Here is a 23,448-nt window from a genome sequence, read left to right as displayed (position 1 = left end):
CAGGAATGGCAGCAGGTTGGTGTGAGAGCATCTGCACGCACAGTGAGGAGAAGACTTTTGGACAACGGCCTGGTGTCAAGAAGGGCAGCAAAGAAGCCACTTGTCTCCAATAAAAACATCAAGGACAGACTAAAATTCTGCAGGAAGAACAAGGATTGGACAGCAGAAGACTGGTGCAAAGTTTTTTTTTTGATGAAGCTCCCTTCTGACTGTTTGGGACATCTGGAAAATCGATTGTTCGGAGAAAAAAAGGTGAACCCTACCATGATTCCTGTGACGTGCCAGCAGTAAAGAATCCTGAGACCATCAATGTGTGGGGTTGCTTTTCAACCAAGGGAGTGGAAGATCATTACATTGAAATTTTGGATCTGTGGCCAGGCAACTCCCCGGAACTCAATCCCATGGAGAACCTGTGGTCAGTCCTCAAAAGGCGAGTGGACAAGAAGAAGCCCACAAATTGTGATCAACTCCGAGAACTAATAAGGCAAGAATGGATCGCCATCAGTCAGAATTTTGCCCAGAAGCTAATATCCAGCATGCCAGAACGAATTGCAGAGGTTATGAAGAACAAGGGTCAACACTGTAAATATTGACTCGTTATATTTTTTTGCCAATAAAAGCCTTTAAAACGTATAACATGCTTATCATTGTTTTTCAGTATACCATAGAAACATGTGGAAAAATAATCTACAAATACTGAAGCAGCAAACTTTGCAAAACACAACATTTGTCACTGCCGAAACTTTTGGCCACGACTGTACTCTGAAGATCTGATCACAAATTAGATGTTTTAAAAAGTTTATTTTTTTTCCAGAAAAACAACAAAAACACAAAACATCCTCCAGTTTGCAAAACTAAAAAAAAAAAGGTAGAAACAAAACAAAGCGAAACTGCAGTGCTTACAAATTACCAAAATAAAAAAAGCATATAAAGTGTATGGAATACGGATCCAATTAACACGTAATAACCACACATTTTTATTATATTCCTGTATGTGGACAGAGACAAACCATATGGAGCAGGTAAACTGTTTATAATTACATCAATTACATTCTCCGTCGCCACTACACGCACTATAGAGTACCTCAAAGGAGTCATATGATGCTATTTTAAAGATCATTATTTTGTGTATTTGGTGTAACAGAATATGTTGACATGCTTTAATGTTCAGAAAACACATAATTTTTCAAATACTGTACATTATTGTATATGCCCCGCCTCTCTCAAACACGTAGTTTTCAACACGAGGCGTTTTAAGTAGGTGTGGTTGACTCTTAACTTTTATAAAGAATATCTCTTTGGATTTGAGACTTTAGTCTTTGCAACTTTACAGATCTTCTTTATGCACCAAGAGCTTGTAACACTTCAAAGAGAAAGGAAAACTTGAAATCGCATCAAACGACCCCTTTAAAAGACACGGCTCACATGCACATTTGCATGAAATCACCAACAGTTACTGTTGTTCATGTTATCGGCTCTCAGTGAAATTGAATAACTTCTGGTCGTAATTGTCATGGCATGCCCAGTTAAGATAGAGTGTAAATCTGGAGGTGTTGACATCACCCATGCAGAGAGAGAGCAGAGTCGCAAGGCCTCTAACCAAATCTGTCATCCAGCCTGCTCTTAACATTGACAAGCTCTGTCCATAGAAACCCAAGACAATTCACACAAACACACACACACACACACAACACAAAACAAGTCTCCACTGCATTACATTTGGAATCACGTTTTTCTACCCAAATCCTCACTTACGTCTCATCATCTTTCTTTTTTTCACAGGGGATTTACTTGTAACTACAACACTTACTTTTTAATCTCTACATTCACATCCTTTACTGTGTCAAAACAAGTACCAAAACTTTTTTTTTTTTTATTTATTAGTAAATTGTCATCAATGCAATTGATTCAATGAATTGGCTATTTCTGGTCATGCTGTGCATTAGTATAGAAATATCTTGAGGGTTTCAGTAATTATATTTCCTTACAGTTTGTGCTTGATAGGCAAGGTAAGGCATGTCCAGTGTATTTATATGTGCAAGTCACACACAACGGTAATCCAGTTTCTAAGGCGCAACATCAATATCTTGCTCATGTGGAGGATAAAATTAGCTTTTCCCACTTTTTACAACTAGTGTCAATTGCTTTGGAATATTGAAAGGAAACGTTACAAAAGACAGAGTGCTCTGTCCTACCCATTTCTACCAGCCCTCTCAAAGTACAGAGCAGGATAATGACATTTATCTTCAGGGAAATATAATTAAAGGGGTCATATGATGTTGCTAAAAAGAACATTATTTTGTGTATTTGGTGTAATGAAATGTGTTTATGCGGTTTAAGGTTCAAAAAACATTATTTTCCACATACTATACATTATTGTTTCTCCTCTATGCCCCGCCTGACGTAGACATGTGGGGGCGTGTTAGAACGAGCCGTTTTAGGTAGGCGTGGTTGACTCTTAACTTTTATAAAGAATATCTCTTTGGATTTGAGACTTTAGTCTTTGCAACTTTACAAATCTTCTTTATGCATCAAGAGCTTGTAACTCTCCAAAGAGAAAAGAAAAATTTAAATTGCATCATATGACCCCTTTAATGCATCAGGGAAAAAACAGCAAGACTTAACATTATAATAATTCATTTTTGGCTGCAGTGATGAAGTCGACGACACTGACTTGTCATCTCCACAGTGGACATGCACGTTTCATACGGATTACATAATCTGAAAATATTTTATTTTTTTTGTTTTGAATTGGTTCATTTAAAAGTAGACATTTTGCTTTCTATAGATTTTTTTTTCATGTCTGTGAGCCAAGCACGTAAGCAAGCAAGTTTCGGTTGCAATTAAAAAAATTTTTTTTTTTATTACAGCTCAAGTTCACAGAGACCTAGATGGCAGAAAGCGCACCGTTTGCTTTCATCATTTTACAAAAGCACAGCATTTTGTTTTTATTGTGAGTGCACACAAATACAGGACCTTTTACAGATTCGAAAAATTTATTTTATTATTTTTATCTGTATGACCAAAAATGACAGAGTATTTTAAGTTAAATGCAAATGATCGCACCGGTGCCTCCAAGATAACTGTCATGCAGTGAGCGCACTACTATTCAGCTTCCACACTCCTCACAAACACTTGAATAGTGCACATTTTTTAAGGTTAACGTTAGAGTGAGCTGCCATGTAATGATGCTACTACTTACATGTTTCAGATAAGTCACATTGAGGTCCCAAACGAAACAACCGTTTGGATGTCCTGACTGATGTACTGTAATTACCACATAGACCAGCTGTTAATAATCTGTCAGACTACGTGATTACGTGAATTTTTTTTGTCCCTGCGACTAATAAAATTTGGATCAACTAAGCTTCCTCTCGTCGACTAACAGTTAGTCGACTATTTTTTTATATTTTCTTTTGATGTCAAGTATAACATGAAACAGTTTTTCTATGTTTTTGTTACTCAAGTTCCAAACAAAACGTACAAAATGAAATAATGTGTTATCCAAAACAATCTACACATTAATATGGCTATTTAATAATACATATATATGAAGCATTTTTACCGAATTTAGGGTCAGTAAGATTTTTTTTAATATTTAAAAAAATAAGTATACATTTCTTTAAAAAGAAATGTTCACACTGCACAGCCAATCTGGCTAATGTAGGCCATTAAAATTTTTCTAGGAAATATGGTCCAGTGTGCCTATAAATATCTACAGCGGATCTAAATATTTATAATTAATTATAACTAGTTATGATTAATTATTCATATTTCCCATGAATGAGCTGATTCGCTACAGCACTTATGAAAGACAAAGGAAGCAAAAAGAATTGCTCTTGAGACAAAAATGGAAAATGAAGCATAGTGGCAGGGGGTGAGATTTTGCAGACTCTTATAATTCGGTGATAATCATAGAAGCCTACTAAAAGAACAATACAGGCAAACCATATTGGGCGAATTATAATATCCTCTAAATCCAAAAGTTTTTACCACATGTCTGGCATGTACCCTTCTCAGCAGGCTGGCCTACCTAAGCTTTATATCTGTAATAAACAGATTATTGTTGTGTTCAGGGGCAATGGAGAGCTGCTACTGGTAGGAATTTAAAGGCCTTCAGCAGCTGAGACTAGATTCAAACTCAACATTTTGTTATTTTGTTATTGGAGATCTGTATCAAGATTTTTTCCACACCAAAAGGTTTGATTCACTTCAACACATGTTTAAAGCATTTTGATGAATCTGTGTTTTGTCTTACTCTTACTCCTCTGTAATTAAATAAATGACACCACCAATGATATCAGACTGGCATCAGCCATGATATTACAAGTCCAAACATCCGCTAAAGGCCAAACAGTTCATCACAGGCTGACACGCTCCAGACAGACATCTACAGAAGGCTGCACAAGATGTGTTAAATCCAGTCTGGTTCAGTGAGTCAATGAGGTTCAAAGACAAGATCATAACTGTAGTTAAATGAACGTAACAGACGGAAATATGTGTCACTAAAGCAGGCATCACAATCGCCATGTGTAAATTTTCAAAGACGGAAACTATAAGAATCAAAGATGTGTCGCAGATGCACAAGAGATATTTAGCAGGTTAAATATCTAGACCTGTCTGAAATCCAAGTTCTGCAGTGTGAAATGTGCTTTGACTGAAAATGGCATCAGCAACGACGACAGTTGTGTAGTGTGAAAAGAACAGCAATGCGACGGCCTTGAAAGTCATGCGGTGTGTGGGCAGTATTAAGTGTTGTGAAGTTAGGACATCAGTGATGTCAACCCAAAAGCTTGCTCTCGACCACTGAATCAGTGAATAGTGAGCCTGAAAAAGCAATATGCCAGGAGATCCCAATGAACCCAACATTTTCTTAAATGCATAATTTAAATTTGAACCCTAAAAACTTGCACAACTTGCATTTTGCTGTCTTAATAGTCTCACATATCATTTTATGAACCAGGTGTTTGGCTGCAACTATAAGAAAAATAATACAGTTGCAGGTATCGTTTATGCACAGACAGTAGCATTTCTAGTCACGTCACGTAGAACCTTCATTTCTAGAACCTTTTTAGTGGCCAGAGGCACTTTTGCATGAGTGTCCAAAGTCAGTGAGAATGATGCTAAAAAATACTGAAAATACATCTTTTCTGGCTTCTGTCAAAGCACTACAGACAGCTATAGTGCAAAAATATGTTTTACTTGAACAGAAGAGTTCTGCCTATAATAGAGTGTCAACAAACAGTTTAAAGGAATAATTATCCAAAAATGAAAATGAAGTCACTATTTACACTCAGGTTGTTGTTGTTATTATTATTATTTTCCCGTGGGGCATAAAAAGTGAATTTTTGGAAAATATTTACCAAGTTCAACTCACTGACTACTCCTCCTTTCATTGTAGTAGCAAGGGAAAGAGCCACCAGTACATTATTCAAAATGTTCCCTTTTGTGTTTCACTGAAAAAAATAATATGGATTTGAAACATCACGAGGGTGAGGGAGGAGAAGAAGAGGGAGAGATTTGTGTGAGGAATCCTTATTTTACAGGTGACACGTTCTGTGATGCAACTCCCATGAATGCAAAATCAACTCCCATGAAACCAGGAAAGTAGGGCAAAAAAAACATGCAAATATTTTTCAACACTGCCCTTGGGGGAAGTGTGGGGGAAGCACCAAAAGCACAAGAGACTCTGGAAAAAGACGAGTTCCCTGGAGTCAGAAGTTCAAAACAGAACCCAAGTGAGAAGATCAAATCCTATTCTACAGTCAGGAGGCTGATACAGTAATTAGGCAGGATTTCTAGGCCAGCCTAACAGAGTCTTGGGGCTTGGGGATATTCTCAACATATTAGAAGCAAATGCTGTTATCCCATGGGAGATGTTTAGGCTGTTATTCTCCCTTTTCAGTGAAAAAGATTCTCAGTTTGTCACAACTCATAGCAGCAAAATGTGAACATCTCTCTCTATATGATCCAGATTTCCAATTCTGTTACTTATTCAACAGAACAATACAAGTTCTGTAACATAATATAGTACTTTTTATACATATAAAATATCACTTATTAAAATTCCATAACACTATGGCAAATTATTTCAGCAAAGTAATGGCTCACGCCTTCATTACTAGCTATGTAATGTTGCAGAGTCTTTGGCTGTTTATAAGAAAAATGCATAAGAAAATAGTTTTATTTTATACACACGTATTTTAAGGACAAAAACCTGGAAATGTCTCAAAATACTTAAATAAAAACTGACAATGAACCGTTGAATTATTGAAAAATAATGCACACACTTTCTAGTGTTCCTAAAGACCTTGATTAGCTTGCCCAGGTGTGTTTGATTAGGGTTGGAGCTAAACTCTGCAGGAAAGTGGACCTCAAGGGCCAGAGTTGAGAACCCCTGCCTAACACATTCAATTGAGTCTGCAAACTCACTGGTAAAATATAGAGTCTTTTGCCTTGGCACTGTAGCTTCCATAAATTGCTCAGAAATGTCTGAAATCCTGAGATACCATCAAATCCCATCATTGCTTTTTGTCTGTCCCAGCCTAGGATTTGAACGTTTTTTGTGCAGGCATTGCCAAAGAGCAGGTGAAGAAAAATACCAAGACCAACTTTCCTGAGCTTCTTCTTTCTGAATTCGGTAAAGTCAACGAAGAAAAGGCAACAAACAGGGACAAAGGTCTGGCACCCCTCTCTTTATACTGCTGCATTTTAGTAAGATAAATAGCAATTATGACATAATAAGAAAAGTTGCTAGTTACTGAGATTAATCCCACTTGCCATAGACACAAGCCATATACAGTATATATATAGAGAGAGATTTTTCTAGAGTTTTACTATCTTGTCAAGATACTCTCGAAAAGCTCTACATTTAGATTTCGAAGATGATAAAATATAAATTTCATGACCCCATAGCTCAAAGGTTTCATTGACAAATGGTCCTTTATTGACCCTCTGCTGGAGTTAAACTAGGCTCAATATCTCTATCCCTTCATTTGCATGACGAATACGAGGTAAAATGGGGGTGAAAAGGGCAGTGTGTGATCATATTCAAGTTGGTAGAATGCAAAAGCAGAGAGTATTTATGTACGCTGATGATTAAAAGTTATCTAGAACATTGAGAATGATGTGCAACTTTGAAGCCTTGCGTTTTGCTGGATGAAAGGTCCAGGGGGCAAGAATAGCTGATCCATGACCTAAATTCAATTACAGCAGGATGGCAAGCGCTCCTGAATCCAGTCCAAAATCTTTTGGATGGAGGGGGGGGGGTCTGAGTTGCTAGGGTTCAGACCTTGGTTCAGAAGCAGGATGTGTTTTTTAATGTCTCTGAAAGAAGTCTCTTATGCTCACCATGGCTACATTTATTCGATCAAAAAATACAGTAAAAATAGGAATATTGTAAAATATTATTATAATTTTAATGTATTTTAAAATGCACTGTAAAAAAAAATCGAAGTACTAATATCTATTTTGAACCATTGTAATGCACTGATAACCACCAAAAACTGGTGGTGATGAGAAAGTCACATGATGAACCAAAGCTCATCACAAACAGCTTTTCTACGAGCTCAGGAGGGCAGTACTTGTATATAGAAGGAGCACAGTGTCATTCACACAAACACTAAACCCCATCATGGTGACACACATGATTCTGAAATAATGCAATAAACATTCATTTAACAACATTAGATGTAAGATTAAACCCTAATGTACACAACTGATAAGAAAAACTAAGAAACGTTATTTCAACAACAAAAAAATTAAAATATGAAGTGTCATGCAGGGAATTCTGGGAGTGTCAATTTACGGTTTGTCACTGTGAATTATACAATCACTTTTTCTTTTTCACTTCCAAAAACCGTATTTTTAACAGTATTTTACTGTAAAATTACATTAAATGTAATAACATTTATTCACCAAATATTGTATGGAAACTTACTGTTAACCAGTTAACAGGTTTTTACTGTAGCATTTTTAGTCTTTTACTGTTAAAATCACAATCATTTTTTACAGTGTGTCATTTACTTCTATGATGGCAAAGCTGAATTTTGAGCAGCCATTACTCCAGTCTTCAGTGTCACAAGATCCTTCAGAAACCTTTCTAATATGCTGATTTGGGGCTCAAGTAACATTTCTTATTATTATCAGTGTTGAAAATGGCTTAATTTCTTCAGGATTCTTTGATGAATAAAAGTTCAAAATAACACTTGTCACTTTTGATCAATTTAATGCAGTCTTGATGAATAAAAGTATTAATTTTTTTGAAAAAATAAATAAGAAATCTTACTGACCCCCAGAATTTGAACAGTGGTGTATGCTACTCGCAAGTTAGTTACAGGTAAGGATGTCTATATAATATCAAGAGAAAACGTCTTATTCATTTTAATGACAGTTGTGAACGGGGGTAAATACCCCATCTTTGCTCACGGGTGTCATGTTGTTTCACGCCATCATCTGAACCTAAATGTCATGCGAGTAATCACTCTGGAGCCACACTATAACATCATGGGGAAAATATAAGTCCATTTCACACTTTATCGGGCAAAAAAAACAAAAAACGAACTGTGCCCTGGCAACCAATGAATATAATGAAATATGTGCAAACACCCTTATGTAATTTTAGGGCATAACTCATCTCACAAATCAAGCTGTAAAAAATATGACAGCAATGAGAGCCTAGATAAAATATTTTATGGCCTCAAAGCTAATTTAGATTTTGTCATACCTTCATTTCAATTTATTTAATGTTTGTTCAGTTTAAAGCAGATAAACAAAGTTAAATGACATTCAGATTCACAATGCTGAGTTCCTAACAGCAGTGACAAACTGTGGGCTACAATTTCTTGTTGCAGTCACATCCCAACTACTTGATTATACATATCATTGCAAAATGTAAAATATATTATCGCCCAGCTTTATATTTAAAGTTGCAAATATAGTACATCCAACTTTAACCACATACATACAGTACACTCATGTAAATCAATACATAATATATAGCACATCTCGGCTCTGTGATTGTTTATATCATTCCAGAATGTAAACTATATTACCATCCAGCTCTAATCTGCTCTAATCAAACTTTTCTGTAAAGCTGCTTTGAAACAATATTGTGTATGTGAAAAGTGACATACAAATAAAACTGACTTGACATCACTGCACATCCAGACTTTATGAAATCAATGCTATATTTCCGAAACTGATTAAAGTTAATAGGTCTGTATAAACCAGTTATTGGAACAGGACAAACAGATAAGCAAGAGATTTCTGAAGACATCAGGTTCCTCATAGCTTGATCATACAGAAAGACAGGAATGAAAAAATGCAGCAGTAACAAATGGCACTTACCTTTAAAATCTCTCCTCGCTTGAAACTTAATTCATCATCCGCAGTAGCTTTGAAATCGTATTTCGCTATTGCCTCCATGGCATGGACTGTGTGGACACGAGACAGATATAAAGCTCCAGAAGGAAGTGCTTCTACAGGCAGAATAACAGCCCTGACTGATCTGATTCAATCTCCTAATATCTGTCCTTGTCACTGCTGACCGTGGAGCGACAGATCTTCCTTGTTTGGGTGCTGTCAACCTGCAGACAGACATAAAGATTTGAACCAAATGTAGTTATCTATTAACGAAGCATAAGGAAAAATACTTTTTTTCCCTCCCTTTTATTCAGATCTGGTATGAAGCAGCTGTGCAATGTACGCAAATATAAAGGGAAAGGAATAACTGGGTCGAGCTGGCGTTTCCTTGCAACCGACTATGAGCCAATAAGAGGAATCAGATGTAATGTGATTCAGATGTCTTGGTGAGACTGGATGCTGGTGAGAGCTTGAGTCATGCTAGTAATTTAATAAACTTCATAATTTAAAAGTTTAGTTCAGAAGTATCGTATCGGTATCGATATCGACGATACTGGCCTTTAAAAGTATCGGTATTGTATCGAAAACAAAATAAGTGGTATCGCCCATCCCTAATGCTGATCTGACACATTGGTTGCAATACTGAAGTCACAACAAAGGACTTTTACATGTTAACTAATTACAAGTACAAACAAATTCTTCTTTCCTGAGTGAGATGCGTCATTAACAGACACTCATGACAAGATCACGTTTAAGCTTTTCTACGCTAGTGGTTGGAGTTTGATTTGTTCATGCCAGTGATTCGAATCAGTTGAATCGATTCACTAAGATGATTCAGTTCGAGTGTTTGAGTCAATCATTCACTCAACCGATTCGTTAAAAAACTCATTATCCTTTAATAAAATCTATGTCCCTACAAGTCTACTAAGAAAGCTCTAGTGAGAGAGTTTTACTTGTTAACTGACAGCAAACCAGATCATTCAACTGCATGAATTTGAATATGAGCAATAATACAAATAGAATAGCCTAAATAAAATAGTAATGAGTTTCAGTAAACGTCCTTACGTCATGTTAATTGTGTGTGTGGTCATAATTCTTCCTCGCCGCTCTCCTTGTCAACGAGATCGATTCACATTACGAACAGAGTGAACGACATGCCCCTTCTGTCGGTTAGCAGATCCTTATTTACGTAAAAATAGCCAGTTATTTCAAATCGCTCACGAACGATATGGCTCATTCCTCCAGATCATTCACGAATTGTATTCGAAGCCAATGGTTCAGTGACAATTCTCCGAATCTCAATTCTCCGAGTCTCGTTCAGTAAAGGGGCGTATTCGTTCAAACGATCCAACCAATGAAAATCTCCTTCCACAGCCCACACTCGAATATTATTTGCTGACGGCAGAAAATACTACCAATGGAGTCACGCCCTTACTTGGACGAACAAAACACGAGTCAGTGCAAGGGATTGAACGAACGATTCACTTAAATGATTTGTTCACTCCGCTATTCGACATTCTAGCACTTTGCCGTTATAATCATACTGTCAGGACGCTGCAAACATGCAACGAGTTCTCAAGTCCAGACTGACCTCCAGACAGCTCGCGCTGAACTAAATTTGCAGTGGGCCCCGGGCGTCCGTCACGTCGTTTGCAGACAGCTTCGTTGATTATAATACGACCATATATTATAGTTTGTCGCTTCGCGTCGCTCGTCTGCAGTAGGTGTAATATAATCGGTTCTATATGTAAATAGTTAGGATTAGGGGAACGGATTCGTTTAGTGATAAATATGCTGTGATTGTGAAGATGAGATCTTTTGTTTTGACACTAAACTTTTCAGCCTTGTGAATCATACACAAACACCACTAGTATTTCCTTCGCTTTTTTAGCTACTTTCCCCTACATCTAAATCTTTTTTCTATCCAGAAATCTACCAATCTGACTGAAACGAGTCGAACATATAGTTATTCCAATGCAACTCTCTTTCCGTCTGATTAGATAAGAAAAATCACTTACCCAGCGCACAGAGGTGCAGAGTCTCCCTCTCCGATCCCCCTTACGCAGTGAAATAAAGATCTAAATAAAAATACTGTATTTTAACAACAGTAAAATCGTGTTATACGGCTTACTGTTGTAGTTAATTTTCCCGACTTCGGAGTAGCTCCGGGAAAAGCAAGCGGGCTGTTAATTTCCGCTTCCTTCGTGTTATGATCCGCAAAGATGGAAAGGTCCAAACAAAAACTTCGCACACTGAATTAATAGTGAAACTACACAAAACGACAAATCGTGCACCATAGATCAGAGAATCGATTTAAACGCGCGTATCTTCTTATCTAAAGCCTTTAATCTCGCATTTAAGACTGTAGTACAGATTGGAACAAAACAGAAGAGATTGGTTGTTCCAGTTCTCCATGACAATAATGCAGCATGACACACAGATGAACGGAGCGACATCGAGTGGTTAAAGAGTGAAAATGCTGGACCGCGTAATTCAGAGAAAAGTCTGGCTGCAAAAGCCAATTTACAAACAGTAAAATTGTAGCAATTTGTAAAGGTTATGATATAATATAATTGACATTGCAAAAAAAATAATAATTTATTTTAAAATGTAGATCCAAACGGTATATTTAACTACAGAGATAAATATGAAATTTAATTATTTAAACTAGCCTATATAAATGTCGAATACGCTGTTGCATCAAGAAACCGGCATAGCATCACTTGTTGGGTTTGTGCAGTGGTTAGGAAACACAAATATACCCAAGCCTCGCATCAATATTTTAACAACTGCAAACCTTTAAAATGAAGACGAAAGAGTAATGCCCTGATGGATAGAGGTGCAATTGCCATTCTATGACTGGAGGTGTCAGCTGGTGTCTAAGGACAGTGAGTGTTGACTAACTAACCCACCCCTGCAGAGACACTGAGACTTGTGGATGCTGCTGCTCTTCATCTCACGCGTCTTCAAACAAGTTGTCCGCGTTTTTAGCTTAAAGAAATCTGATACTTGTAAAGCCCAGGGTTATTGTTGAATTTTTGTTTGTGTTTTATTCATTGCATATCAGTGTGGTATGTAATGAGTACGGTGAAAATTGTGTATAGAATGATAATGCTAAGTACAAAATGTGAGGCGGTGACAAAGGTGTGACTTTCACTGAGACTTTAAGTTTGCAGTTATTTGCTTTCTCTGCAGAGGTAGATGTACATTTCTACATTTCTTTCACAATTTTCAACATGGATATTTCTCAAGACTCTGAAAACTCATCTCTGCTTCTCTCTAACTCGTCGGGGCATATACAAGGTAGGCATTTATTTCAGGGAAACCGTATTGTGGAAGTGAAGATAGAAATCCAGTTTGTTTTGATTTAGAACTTAAGCTGCTTTTAAGAAAAGGTAACATGTATTATTGTTATTATTATTAATATTATTATTATTATATAACGAAATATGTTATAGCCTACATTGTATGAGTATGTATAGCTCTTTCTTTCTTTCTTTCTTATGTGCATTCATAATAGAAAGTATGTATTTTAGGCACTGTGGCTACAATTTCAAGTTTATCTCCATAACAACTGCATAATAATTATTTAATTAGCATAAGAATTAGCAAAATGCTGTTTAACAGATGCCATACACCATATGTCAACATTTTTCTCTTATGTACTTTATATATTTATGTATTATAAACACACACACACCACATCTGGATCTTGTTTTTATATGTGATATCATTGTGTGCTTAGTGACCATGGGGGACCAGTATGGAAATGCCATCTTGCCCAGTATTTTTGGGACCATATGTTTTTTTGGCATCACTGGAAATTCTATTGTCATCTACACCATCATTAAAAAGACCAAATGCCAGGCTAAACAAACGGTACCAGACATTTTCATATTCAATCTCTCTATTGTGGATTTGCTTTTCCTCCTCGGCATGCCCTTTCTCATTCATCAGCTCATGGGAAACGGATCTTGGTGTTTCGGAGCCACTATGTGCAAAGTCATCTCTGCCCTAGATTCGAACAGCCAGACCGTGAGCACCTACATCCTCACAGTTATGACCTTGGACCGTTATGTGGCTACTGTCCACCCATTCCGCGTTAACCACGTCCGGACAACCTGTGTCGCCAGTTGTGTGGTGGGGATGGTGTGGGTGCTTTCTCTCATCTCAATTACTCCTGTTTTAATGTACACTGGCTTGATGCCTCTCCACAACGGCCAGGTGGGATGTGCTCTCCTGCTACCGAATCCATCCATCAACATCTGCTGGTTCACTATCTATCAGTTTGTGCTGGCATTCGCCCTTCCGCTCATGATTATCTGTGTGGTGTTTTTTAAAATCTTGAAGCACGTGTCTACCACAGTGGCTCCTCTTCCCCCGAGGAACCAACAAGTGCGCACAAAAAGTGTGACTCGGATGGCTGTGGCCATCTGTTTGGCCTTTTTCATCTGTTGGGCTCCGTACTACATCCTTCAGCTTGTCCATTTGGGAATACAGAAACCCAGTGCCTCGTTTTATTATGTCTATCACGTTGCCATTAGCATGGGTTACACTAACAGCTGCATTAATCCTTTTCTTTATATTATTCTGAGTAAGACCTTTAAAAGGCAGTTTATAGTGGCCATCCAGCCTGCACACAACCACTTTCGGGTCAACCCGAGTAGCACGGAGGCCACTGTGTCCCTCCGTCTGGCTGCTGACTGCCAAAGACATTTACCTGTTAACACCTCAGAGTAATATACACATTTTTTTTCCTTAAAACATCCTAATTGAAGAATTGATCAACCTGATAAAAAAAATGAAGGATTCAAAAAATAAAAAGGAAAAAACAAAGTGATGGAACAATAGATCAACATTTTGTCATCTCTGTGCGCTGTGCGTGTATTTGCATTTGCATTATGTATTACATAATTCCTTAATGATGACCATGTTTACTAGGGAAAAAAACTGTGAATATAAATGTGAATGTTGTATCATTTTATTTGATTCCCTGAAATATTACTGTAATTTATGTAAACTGTCTGTGTGTGTGTGTGTGTGTGTGTGTGTGTGTGTGTGTTTTTTTTAGTGGAACAGGAAACAATTTAGCAGTAAGTGTTGAGTATTGTTATTGTGCTTGAAATTTTATTGTGTGGACTGTTGTTTTGGCAGACACCCTTGATACTGTATATAGAAACTCAAAAGCCAGTGTTTTTAAATCATGCACAAAGAAAATAAAAACTTACCATATGTTGTTAAGCATTGATATTAGTATGCTTCTGTATAATCTAGTCAAGTGTAATTTCAACTTTTTAAAATTAATTAATTAAATGTATTTAAATATTTTGTAGTAGGGATGTCAAAAGTACTGGTACTTTGTTACACACTAAAATTAATAAAATATAATATTATCAGTTTTTCTACTACCAGTAGTATCAACTGCTATGCTTGTTTTGCAGATGAATTCATTTAAGCATATTTGGTTACGTCTTAAGTCAGTGTAAGCTATTTTTTTATTTTGGATGTGTCAAAATTTCGGACCTGTTCATATATGTAGCCTGTAGCATTGACACTCTCTGTTATGCCATTAATATCAATCAAACATTGATTTTTTTCCTATTGTTTGTACTTTGATCTATTATATTGTAGACTGTTTGCTTATCTTGAATCACTTGAGAACATTTACAAAATGCTAGTTTAATCAGTGGTTTTAAAAGTGGTACTGAGAATCATGAAATTTCACTCATATTGGTATTGACTACTGATATTTTGCTGTTCTGACAATGATAGATAGATAGATAGATAGATAGATAGATAGATAATAATATTAATATTGTCAATACAATGCGCTCATTTGGTGTTTCAGAAACATTTCATATTATCAGTGTTGAAAAATATATGTGAGATATATATGAAAAAGAAATATGTGTATATATATATATATATATATATATATATATATATAAACCCACACACTATTGTTACTAGATTTTATCATGTCCTTCAGAGTCATAATGGTATAAGTAGCATGTTCCCTTATAAAAAACACGTGTTTAAAAAAGAAGTGAATGTCTTTTTGAAGCTTCAAATTAAATCTTGTAACATTGTGATTCATCTTGAAGATGTCTGTTGTGGTTCAAGGCTTCTTGAAATTCTATTGAGAAAATAATTGGTAAAAGTACTTGGACACAATGCTGCTTGAGGGGTGCAGTTGTGCCCTGGTGTTTTGTGTAAATAGATAGATCCTTGAGTCATAAAAAGAAGCTCAAGGAGGAAAATGCTGCCTCAGTACAGCACCCGTTTACCATCCAACTGGGCTCATCAACGATAATCCCATCGTGTTCAGCCAGGAATCTTGGGGTGATCCTTGATGATCAGCTGACCTTTAAAGACCATATTGCAAAAACAGCACTATCATGCAGGTTCACACTACACAACATCAGGAAGATCAGACCCTTCCTAACAGAGCATGCAACACAGCTTCTCATCCAGGCCCTTGTCATTTCTAGGCTGGACTATTGCAATGCTCTTCTGGCTGGACTTCCAACATGTGCAATCAGACCTCTGCAAATGATTCACAATGCAGCAGAACGTCTTGTTTTCAATGAGCCCAAGCCACTCCACTTCTCATCTCTCTGCACTGGCTTCCAGTCGTAGCTCGCATCAAGTTCAAGAAATTGGTGCTTGCCTACAGAACTGCCACAGGCGCTGCACCCTCCTACCTCCACTCTCTCCTATGCTTTTACATCCCCTCCAGAAGCCTACGATGACTGAAACCTTGTATAACGGGCACTTATCGTGTTTATTGCCATCTTATGATGAATCACTTGTATTCCACAACTGTAAGTCGCTTTGGAAAAAAGCATCTTCCAAATGAATAAATGTATAAATGACAATGTAATGTGTAAGATATGAATACGTAACATTTTGGCATAGCAACAGCAGTCTTATGGTAACAGAGGCACCTATTTCTCAATACATTGCCCCTTTATATGCCCAATGTCACCAAATCTGAGTAGCCTTTTTATCTGGAAAGAAAATTCATTCTTTTCTTTTATCACACTTCACTCCATTGGTGCATACATAAGAGCTGATAATAACAGGAAACATTAACAAAAAATAAATAACAAAAAATGGGGAGGGCAGTGAACATGTCAGGTTCTTAGAAATGTACTCTCTGTTCATGTTTCAAATGGCTTTGAAAAACATTCATACCATTCACAAGAAAGGTTTCAATTTTGTTTGTCATGCGGTGTAACCATGAAGTAAAAGGTAATTTTCCTTACACCTTGAATACGTGATTGTGAACTGGATTATTTCTGCCACAACCTTATCGCCTGCGGCCAAAATATTGCCAAAATACACTCAAGAAAAGAGTTTTTCAAATATTAATAGCCTAAACACTGAAGCCACTTGGTTATGATGTTAAAATGTATATTTTTTCTATATAATGAAAAGAAAACATATACCAACCTACTTTTCAAGGTTTTATTTTGCAAAATATTATTCTTTTAATCAGGCACTTTTTTCTTCATTGTAATTTCAGTCAATTGTATTGCCCTGACATTCCTGACCTATTTTGATAAGTATTAATAATTCAGAAATGATAAGCATAATCATAATAATCTATTCAAGTCGCATTGATAATATTTTTAAATTAATTAGTGGATGCTAACACATAAAAAGTGTCATGTCATTCACCAACAGGCTAAATTAACCCTCAAATGTCCCTCATTTCCTGTTTACACTTAAGTCCCTTGGGGTCAATATGACCCCAAACATTGAAAGAGTAATTGTGAAAAATATATACATTTTTAATCATACAAATAATATATAATTTTTTTTGTTTACTTCTCATCTATACATTAATGCTGTGTTTTGGGAGATATGAAGTACCTTTGTACCTATTTACCACAAAATTCCTCAACTACACCATTAGCTTGCATGTGAAATATTAATTTATTATTAAAAAATCACTTAAAAGGATGACCTAAATGTAATTTAAGTTGCTTCTGGATATTGATCTAGGTGTTAGGTGTAGAATTCTGCCATCTGCTGGTTAGAAATAAACCTAAACGGATTACAGTTTAGGAAAGAAATTGTTTTGACCAGCAGAGGGCCATAGAGAGCCATTCATTTTACTGGATGTGGCCAACTGCTTCTATCACAACTTTTGTGATACATTTTGTGAATTTATGTATATATAAACATTAGAAAAGACATTAAAAATAAATATTCTTTCAAATGGTATAATTTTTTGTGGGTTTTTATGCATTTTGAAATGTCTTTTCAAAAAATGCCACAGAAATTTGACAGAAAAATGCCACATAAGACACACCTAAAGGACAAGACTTAGAGTCAGATTGTAGTTGCATATTATTGTGGATTATAGAATGTGGAAGAAATGTAAAATAAAAATGTAAATAAAACCAACAGCAATATGCAGAAGTGTGTGCATGTGCATGCATTAGGTCTATCTCAAACGTGTTCTGCATTTGTGGCTGATTTCATTTGCCAAATTTGATACAAATGCTATCTGTGGCAATCATACATGTGTTTTGTGTGTGTGTGAGTGAGTGAGTGAGTGAGTGAGTGAGTGAGTGAGTGAGTGAGTGAGTGAGTGAGTGAGTGAGTGAGTGAGTGAGTGAGTGAGTGAGTGAGTGAGTGAGTGAGTGAGTGAGTGAGTGAGTGAGTGAGTGAGTGAGTGAGTGAGTGAGTGAGTGAGTGAGTGAGTGAGTGAGTGAGTGAGTGAGTGAGTGAGTGAGTGAGTGAGTGAGCATGTCTTTTATACATTGCATTTGTGCTCTAGTACCAGGCCTTCATTTCTGTGTGGAAATTTTCAGATTTATGCCGGATTTATTTATTTTTTTTGACAAATGAAAAAAATATATATACATTTTTTCACATTTCCCATTCATTTCAATGTGGGGTCATATTGACCCCAAGGGACAGATTTGTAAAAAAATGTTTTACATACCTTCAGAACAACCGAATCAAGCCCAGTTTTTGTTATGTGAATATAGATATGAAATATTGAAAAGTCACAAAATCTTATTCCACTGAGATGAAGGGAACCATTTTTTTTTTAAAACTAAGTAAAAGTTGATTGGGGTCATATTGACCCCAGGGGCCGATTGAGGGTTAAATAACAAAATCAGATCTGAAAGTTTTATATGTCGATGCCATTATTAGTGTTACACAATCTAATAACTAGGTATATAAGATAGAAATAACATAGAAAAAGAATACTGTTTATCCAAAACTATTATATTACCATCATGATCTGTCATGATCTGATCCGATACGGTGCCGTGAGTACTTAAGACATACTGCGGCTGCACAAATAGCATATATATAATAATCCCCCACCAAAGCTGGAATGAGAAGATAAACAAACAGCCAAAATGTGTATGCTGCTGTGAGCATGAAAACGTACTGCTGCTATACAATTATATGCTTGAAAGCATCCCCATAAGGCAGAAGAGGAGATGAAATCATAACGCCCCCCAAAATAAGTAGATCTATAGCCAAGAAAGATGTACTGCTGCTGCTCCAGAGAGCCATGAGATCTAGTGTTTGCTATCTATGTGTGCCAGGGCCTGCTTTGCCGAATGGCTAGTGGACTATTGCTGTGTGTACCTGATTGGTTGACCAGATAGCTAAAACTAGTGACTTGACTTAAATGCGTTTCTGGGCTAGTGAGGCCCAGAGAAATTAACTAGTGGCTTAGCAATGTGAACCGGAGTGCTGTACCGTTTTAACTAATGACCTAAATAACTATGTGTGTCTGAGCCAATATAGCTCAAACTTACCTAGATAGAAACGTGCACTATGTGTGGCATTAACAAACAGGAATCATGTTGTAGGCTGATAGATGAAGTAACTCCCAGCAACCACCTGACTCAGGCTCAGGTGACCTGAGCAAATAGTTTAAAAATTTGTCATTCAATATTTGTCATAGTCATTATCCTCTTACCTTTTTTCCCCCTCACATTAACATTCATCAACGTCACTGCAATGAAAATATACTTACCTTTAAACTATTAATTAGCTAACAAAATGTATTCTGCGAAAGAATAAATTGATATTGTTCGCTTTTTAATAACTTTTTAATCTAAACCGCGAGTGCAGCACGTTAGCATTCCGTTAGCCTGTTAGCTTGTCATTTGCGCCTATCGTTTCTTTTTCTTTCTCTCTCGCTCCGTTTTTCACGAGTTCATCAAACAACTGTGGTAAGTCGGAATCATTTAACAATCACGGTGAGTAATGGCTTCTCCTGTTATTGTCACTTGTACTGCTTGCCACATGTATAGTGTAGTTTTCTCTGACAGCGGTGAGAGATCCACATGTGATAAATGCAGGGAAATAGTTAGGCTGACAGAGAAGATCTCAGAACTAGAGACATGCATCCAAACTTTAATTGAGGATAGTAAGAATGTGAGGGCCTTAGATACGGCTTTGAATGCGACTAGCTTAGCGAGTCCCGTACATTGTTCGGTTCCGGTTGCAGAGCCCGCAGCAGGGCGACTGGGTGACTATGAGGCGGCATAGTCGTGGGACAAAACACCGCTCTTCCATTCCGATTAAATCTTTAAACAGGTTCTTCCCACTCAGTGACGCACCAACTGAGAAACCTGTTGAAAGAGCCCTAGTAATTGGCGATTCTACTGTACGGAATGTGAAAATAGAGACACCAGCCAGCCAATGTTTACCGGGAGCCAGAGTGCCTGACATCTTGGCAAATTTGAAAGTGCTGGCTAATTCAGTAAGATTGTTAATGAATTTGATGTCCGACTTCGCCAGTCGGAGATCACTAAAAATAACTTGCAAGTACGATGTCAGACACTGTAATATGCTCTGGTCCCCTCCCAGCTTACCGTGGTGATGAGATACATAGCAGACTGTCATCACTCAATGGCTGGATGTCTAAGTGGTGCCCGCAGAATAACAGGTTTTATAGACAATTGAGCGAGTTTTTGGGCCAGACCAGACCTGTTGAAAAGAGATGGTCTTCATCCCTCCGGGGGTGGTGCCGCTCTTCACTCTAGAAATATGGCACATAGTCTTAGATTTTGTACTTGACTAACTAGGGCCTGGGTCAGGAAGCAGACAGACTGGCTAAACCAACCATCTGCTAGCCACCTCACATCACATCACAGAAGTCAGTTAACTCTCAGCAGATAGAGACTCTTTCACCTAGATATCATACTATAGAGACTGTCTGTTCCCCGAACTAGCAAATACAAAAAACGTCCAAAACAATTTAAGTGTAACAATTTAATTGATGTTCAACAAATAAAAAACAGATATAATACAGATAAACAAATGATGAATATTAAATCCCTTTCTACAAAAGCGCTTTTTGTAAATGATATGATCACAGATCATAAGTTAGATTAGTTCTGTTTGAAACCTGGCTAAAACCAGATGATTAAATTTTTTTAAATGAGTCTACACCCCAAGATTATGGTTATAAACAATAGCCACGTCCAAAAGGTAAAGGGGGAGGTGTTGCTACAATTTATAGTAATATTTTCAGTATTTCTCAGAGCTCTGGTTTCAAGTATAATTCATTTGAAGTAATGGTGATTCAAATAACATTACCCAGAGAAACAAGTGTTAATGATAAATCCCCTGTGATGTTTGTACTGGCTACTGTATACAGGCCACCAGGGCACCATACAGACTTTATAATTTTAACTATCTGAGTTAGTACTGGCTGCATATAAAGTCTAAATTGTTGGTGATTTTAATATCCATGATGTTGATTATGGCTCAGGGCTCAGTACTTGGACCACTCCTTCTTGCGATGGCTCGTGGGTTGCGATGGGCTTTGGCTCTCCGTCCACGGTGGGCTCGGGCTGACGCTCCGCGAATATGGGTGATGGTGGGCTGGGCTCTGGGTCCAGAGTGGGGCTGGTGTCGTCGTCCACGGTGAGCAGCGATCCACAGGACACCAGCACCCACTCAACAAAGGCGGCAAGGTTCTTTCGAGGACCGTCCCCGGACAGCTGTGAAGGTGTTCAGTCCAGCTTGATAAAACAGGCAGAGGCAGCTGTCGGGGTAGTGTGTCAGGTTAGCGAGAAACACAAAGTCTTCAGTGTGATCCTCGAGAGAGCGATCCCCCTGCTCCAGGACCAGGACGGCAGGATCATCCATAAATAAAACTAAAACTGACAAAAACAACAAAACAAAAAAACACGGGGAAACACGTCGCTTTACTTTTTCAGGGTCCGGTCTTCTGCCACGGTGTGGTGTGGGAGAGAAGCACATAAACGAAGATGATTACAACAAACAGTCTTTAATACTCCACAGAAGGGTAATCCACAGTAGGGAAACAGCACACACACACACACACCAGGGTAATACAGACGTATCCATAGACGAGACCGGACAACCAAACACTGAACAGAATGCAACTTATATGGGGAACGTAAATGAAGATAACTGACAAGAAACACCTGAACATAATGACACAATCAAGGGGAGACAGAAACTAGGTCAAAGAACACGAGGGATGAAATGAAAACAAACACAAAAGTCCATAAGGTGTTACACATATAGCTAAAGTTGCATATTCAACTCCTTGTTACAAATATGGTAGAACCATCACTTCTACCACAAAAGACTGCTTTGTAAATAATCTTCCTGACTTGTCTCAATTCCTCAGCATATCCAATAACTCAGAAAAACTTGATGATGTAACAGAAACTACTAAATCTCTCTTTTCCAGCACTTTAGATACGGTTGCTCCTTTACGCTTAAAGAAGATTAAGGAAAACAGTTCGACACTGTGGTATAACGAGCACACTCGTGCCTTAAAGAGAGCAGCCCGGAAAATGGAGCGCAGCTGGAAGAAAACAAAACTAGAGGTATTTCGTATTGCATGGTGGGTAAGTACTTCTACTTATAGAAAAGGTCTAAAAACGGCTAGATGTACTTACTTTTCTTCTCTCTTAGAAGAAAACAAACACAACCCCAGGCATTTATTCAATACAGTGGCTAAATTAACGAAAAATAAAGCATCAACAGACGCAGAGATTTCCCAACAGCACAGCAGTAATGACTATGAACTTCTTTACTTCCAAGATCGATACTATTAGAGTTACAATTATAACCATGCAGCCGTCAGCCACAGTATCGCATCAGATAGCTCACTATAGATCCCCTGAGGAACAATTCCACTCATTCTCTGCTGTAGGACAGGAAGAATTGTATAAATTGTCAAATCATCAAAACCTACAACATGTATGTTAGACCCTATTCCATCTAAGCTACTAAAAGAGGTACTTCCAGAAGTCATAGATCCTCTTCTGAATATTATTAATTTGTCAATGTCTTTAGGATATGTCCCTAAAACCTTCAAATTGGCTGTTATTAAGCCTCTCATTAAAAAACACAACTTTATCCAAGATAATTAATTAATTACAGACCGATCTCAAATCTCCCTTTTCTGTCAAAAATACTAGAAAAGGCAGTATCCTCTCAGCTATGTTCCTTCTTAGAGAGCAATGGTATCTCTGAGGATTTACAGTCAAGATTTAGACCGTATCACAGTACTGTGACTGCTCTCATCAGAGTTACAAATGACCTGCTCTTATTATCCAATTGTGGTTGTATTTCTCTATTAGTCCTACTGGATCTTAGCGCTGCGTTTGACACTATCGACTACAGCATCCTTTTTAGTAGAATACAAAATTATGTTGGCATTAATGGAATTGCATTGTCATGGTTCAAATCTTACTTATCTGACCGTCTTCAATTCTTAGCAGTAAATGACAAGATATCATATTGATCACAAGTACAGTATGGAATGCCACAAGGCTCAGTAATAGGATCTCAAAACTCTGGCCATTTGATAATACCTATAATATCAAAATCAACTGCGGGCAGCAGATCCTTTTCCTATTTAGCGCCGGTGTAGCGCCCAAACTCTGGAACAATTTACCTAGTGTTGTTCGGGAGGCAGACACACTCTGTCAGTTTAAATCTAGATTAAAGACCCATCTCTTTAACCTAGCATACACATAACACACTATCACATTTCTATAATTCAAATCCGTTAAAGGATTGTTAGGCTGCATTTATTAGGTCAACCGGAAC

At 37.4% G+C, this 23,448-nt stretch overlaps 2 protein-coding genes across 4 annotated transcripts in view; one reads left to right on the top strand and one right to left on the bottom strand.

The window, feature by feature from the left end:
• The window catches only part of LOC107728184 (growth factor receptor-bound protein 2-like), a 33,236-nt gene extending 21,323 nt beyond the window's left edge, over positions 1-11,913 (bottom strand). Inside the window, exons 1-2 of one of the 3 annotated variants that reach the window (XM_016538281.1) lie at positions 11,382-11,913; positions 9,349-9,587 (exon numbers count right to left, since the gene is read on the bottom strand). In XM_016538281.1, coding sequence (XP_016393767.1) covers positions 9,349-9,426 — 78 coding nt within the window. In that variant the 5' untranslated portion in view covers positions 9,427-9,587; positions 11,382-11,913. Of the gene's footprint in view, positions 1-9,348; positions 9,588-10,954; positions 10,970-11,381 lie in introns of those variants that run through there. The other 2 variants (XM_016538282.1, XM_016538283.1) reach the window with 2 other exon arrangements.
• A 48-nt stretch (positions 11,914-11,961) lies between these two features.
• Positions 11,962-14,352, top strand: LOC107728182 (melanin-concentrating hormone receptor 1-like). The gene is made up of 3 exons (XM_016538279.1): positions 11,962-12,251; positions 12,559-12,666; positions 13,109-14,352. The coding sequence occupies exons 2-3, from the start codon at positions 12,600-12,602 to the stop codon at positions 14,101-14,103; spliced, it is 1,062 nt and encodes a 353-aa protein (XP_016393765.1). The 5' UTR covers positions 11,962-12,251; positions 12,559-12,599; the 3' UTR covers positions 14,104-14,352.
• The last annotated feature ends 9,096 nt before the right edge of the window (positions 14,353-23,448 follow it).

The sequence above is a fragment of the Sinocyclocheilus rhinocerous genome, unplaced genomic scaffold (assembly GCF_001515625.1).
Source record: "Sinocyclocheilus rhinocerous isolate Xijiao unplaced genomic scaffold, SAMN03320098_v1.1 scaffold2352, whole genome shotgun sequence".
Lineage (NCBI taxonomy): Eukaryota > Metazoa > Chordata > Actinopteri > Cypriniformes > Cyprinidae > Sinocyclocheilus > Sinocyclocheilus rhinocerous.
This window is presented reverse-complemented; position numbering and strand designations above follow the sequence as displayed.

Coding starts and splice junctions, on each gene's coding strand:
- LOC107728182 (XM_016538279.1), top strand. CDS start 12,600: ATGGATATTTCTCAAGACTCTGAAAACTCATCTCTGCTTCTCTCTAAC. Junction 12,667..13,108: donor CTCGTCGGGGCATATACAAG/GTAGGCATTTAT, acceptor TTGTGTGCTTAG/TGACCATGGGGGACCAGTAT.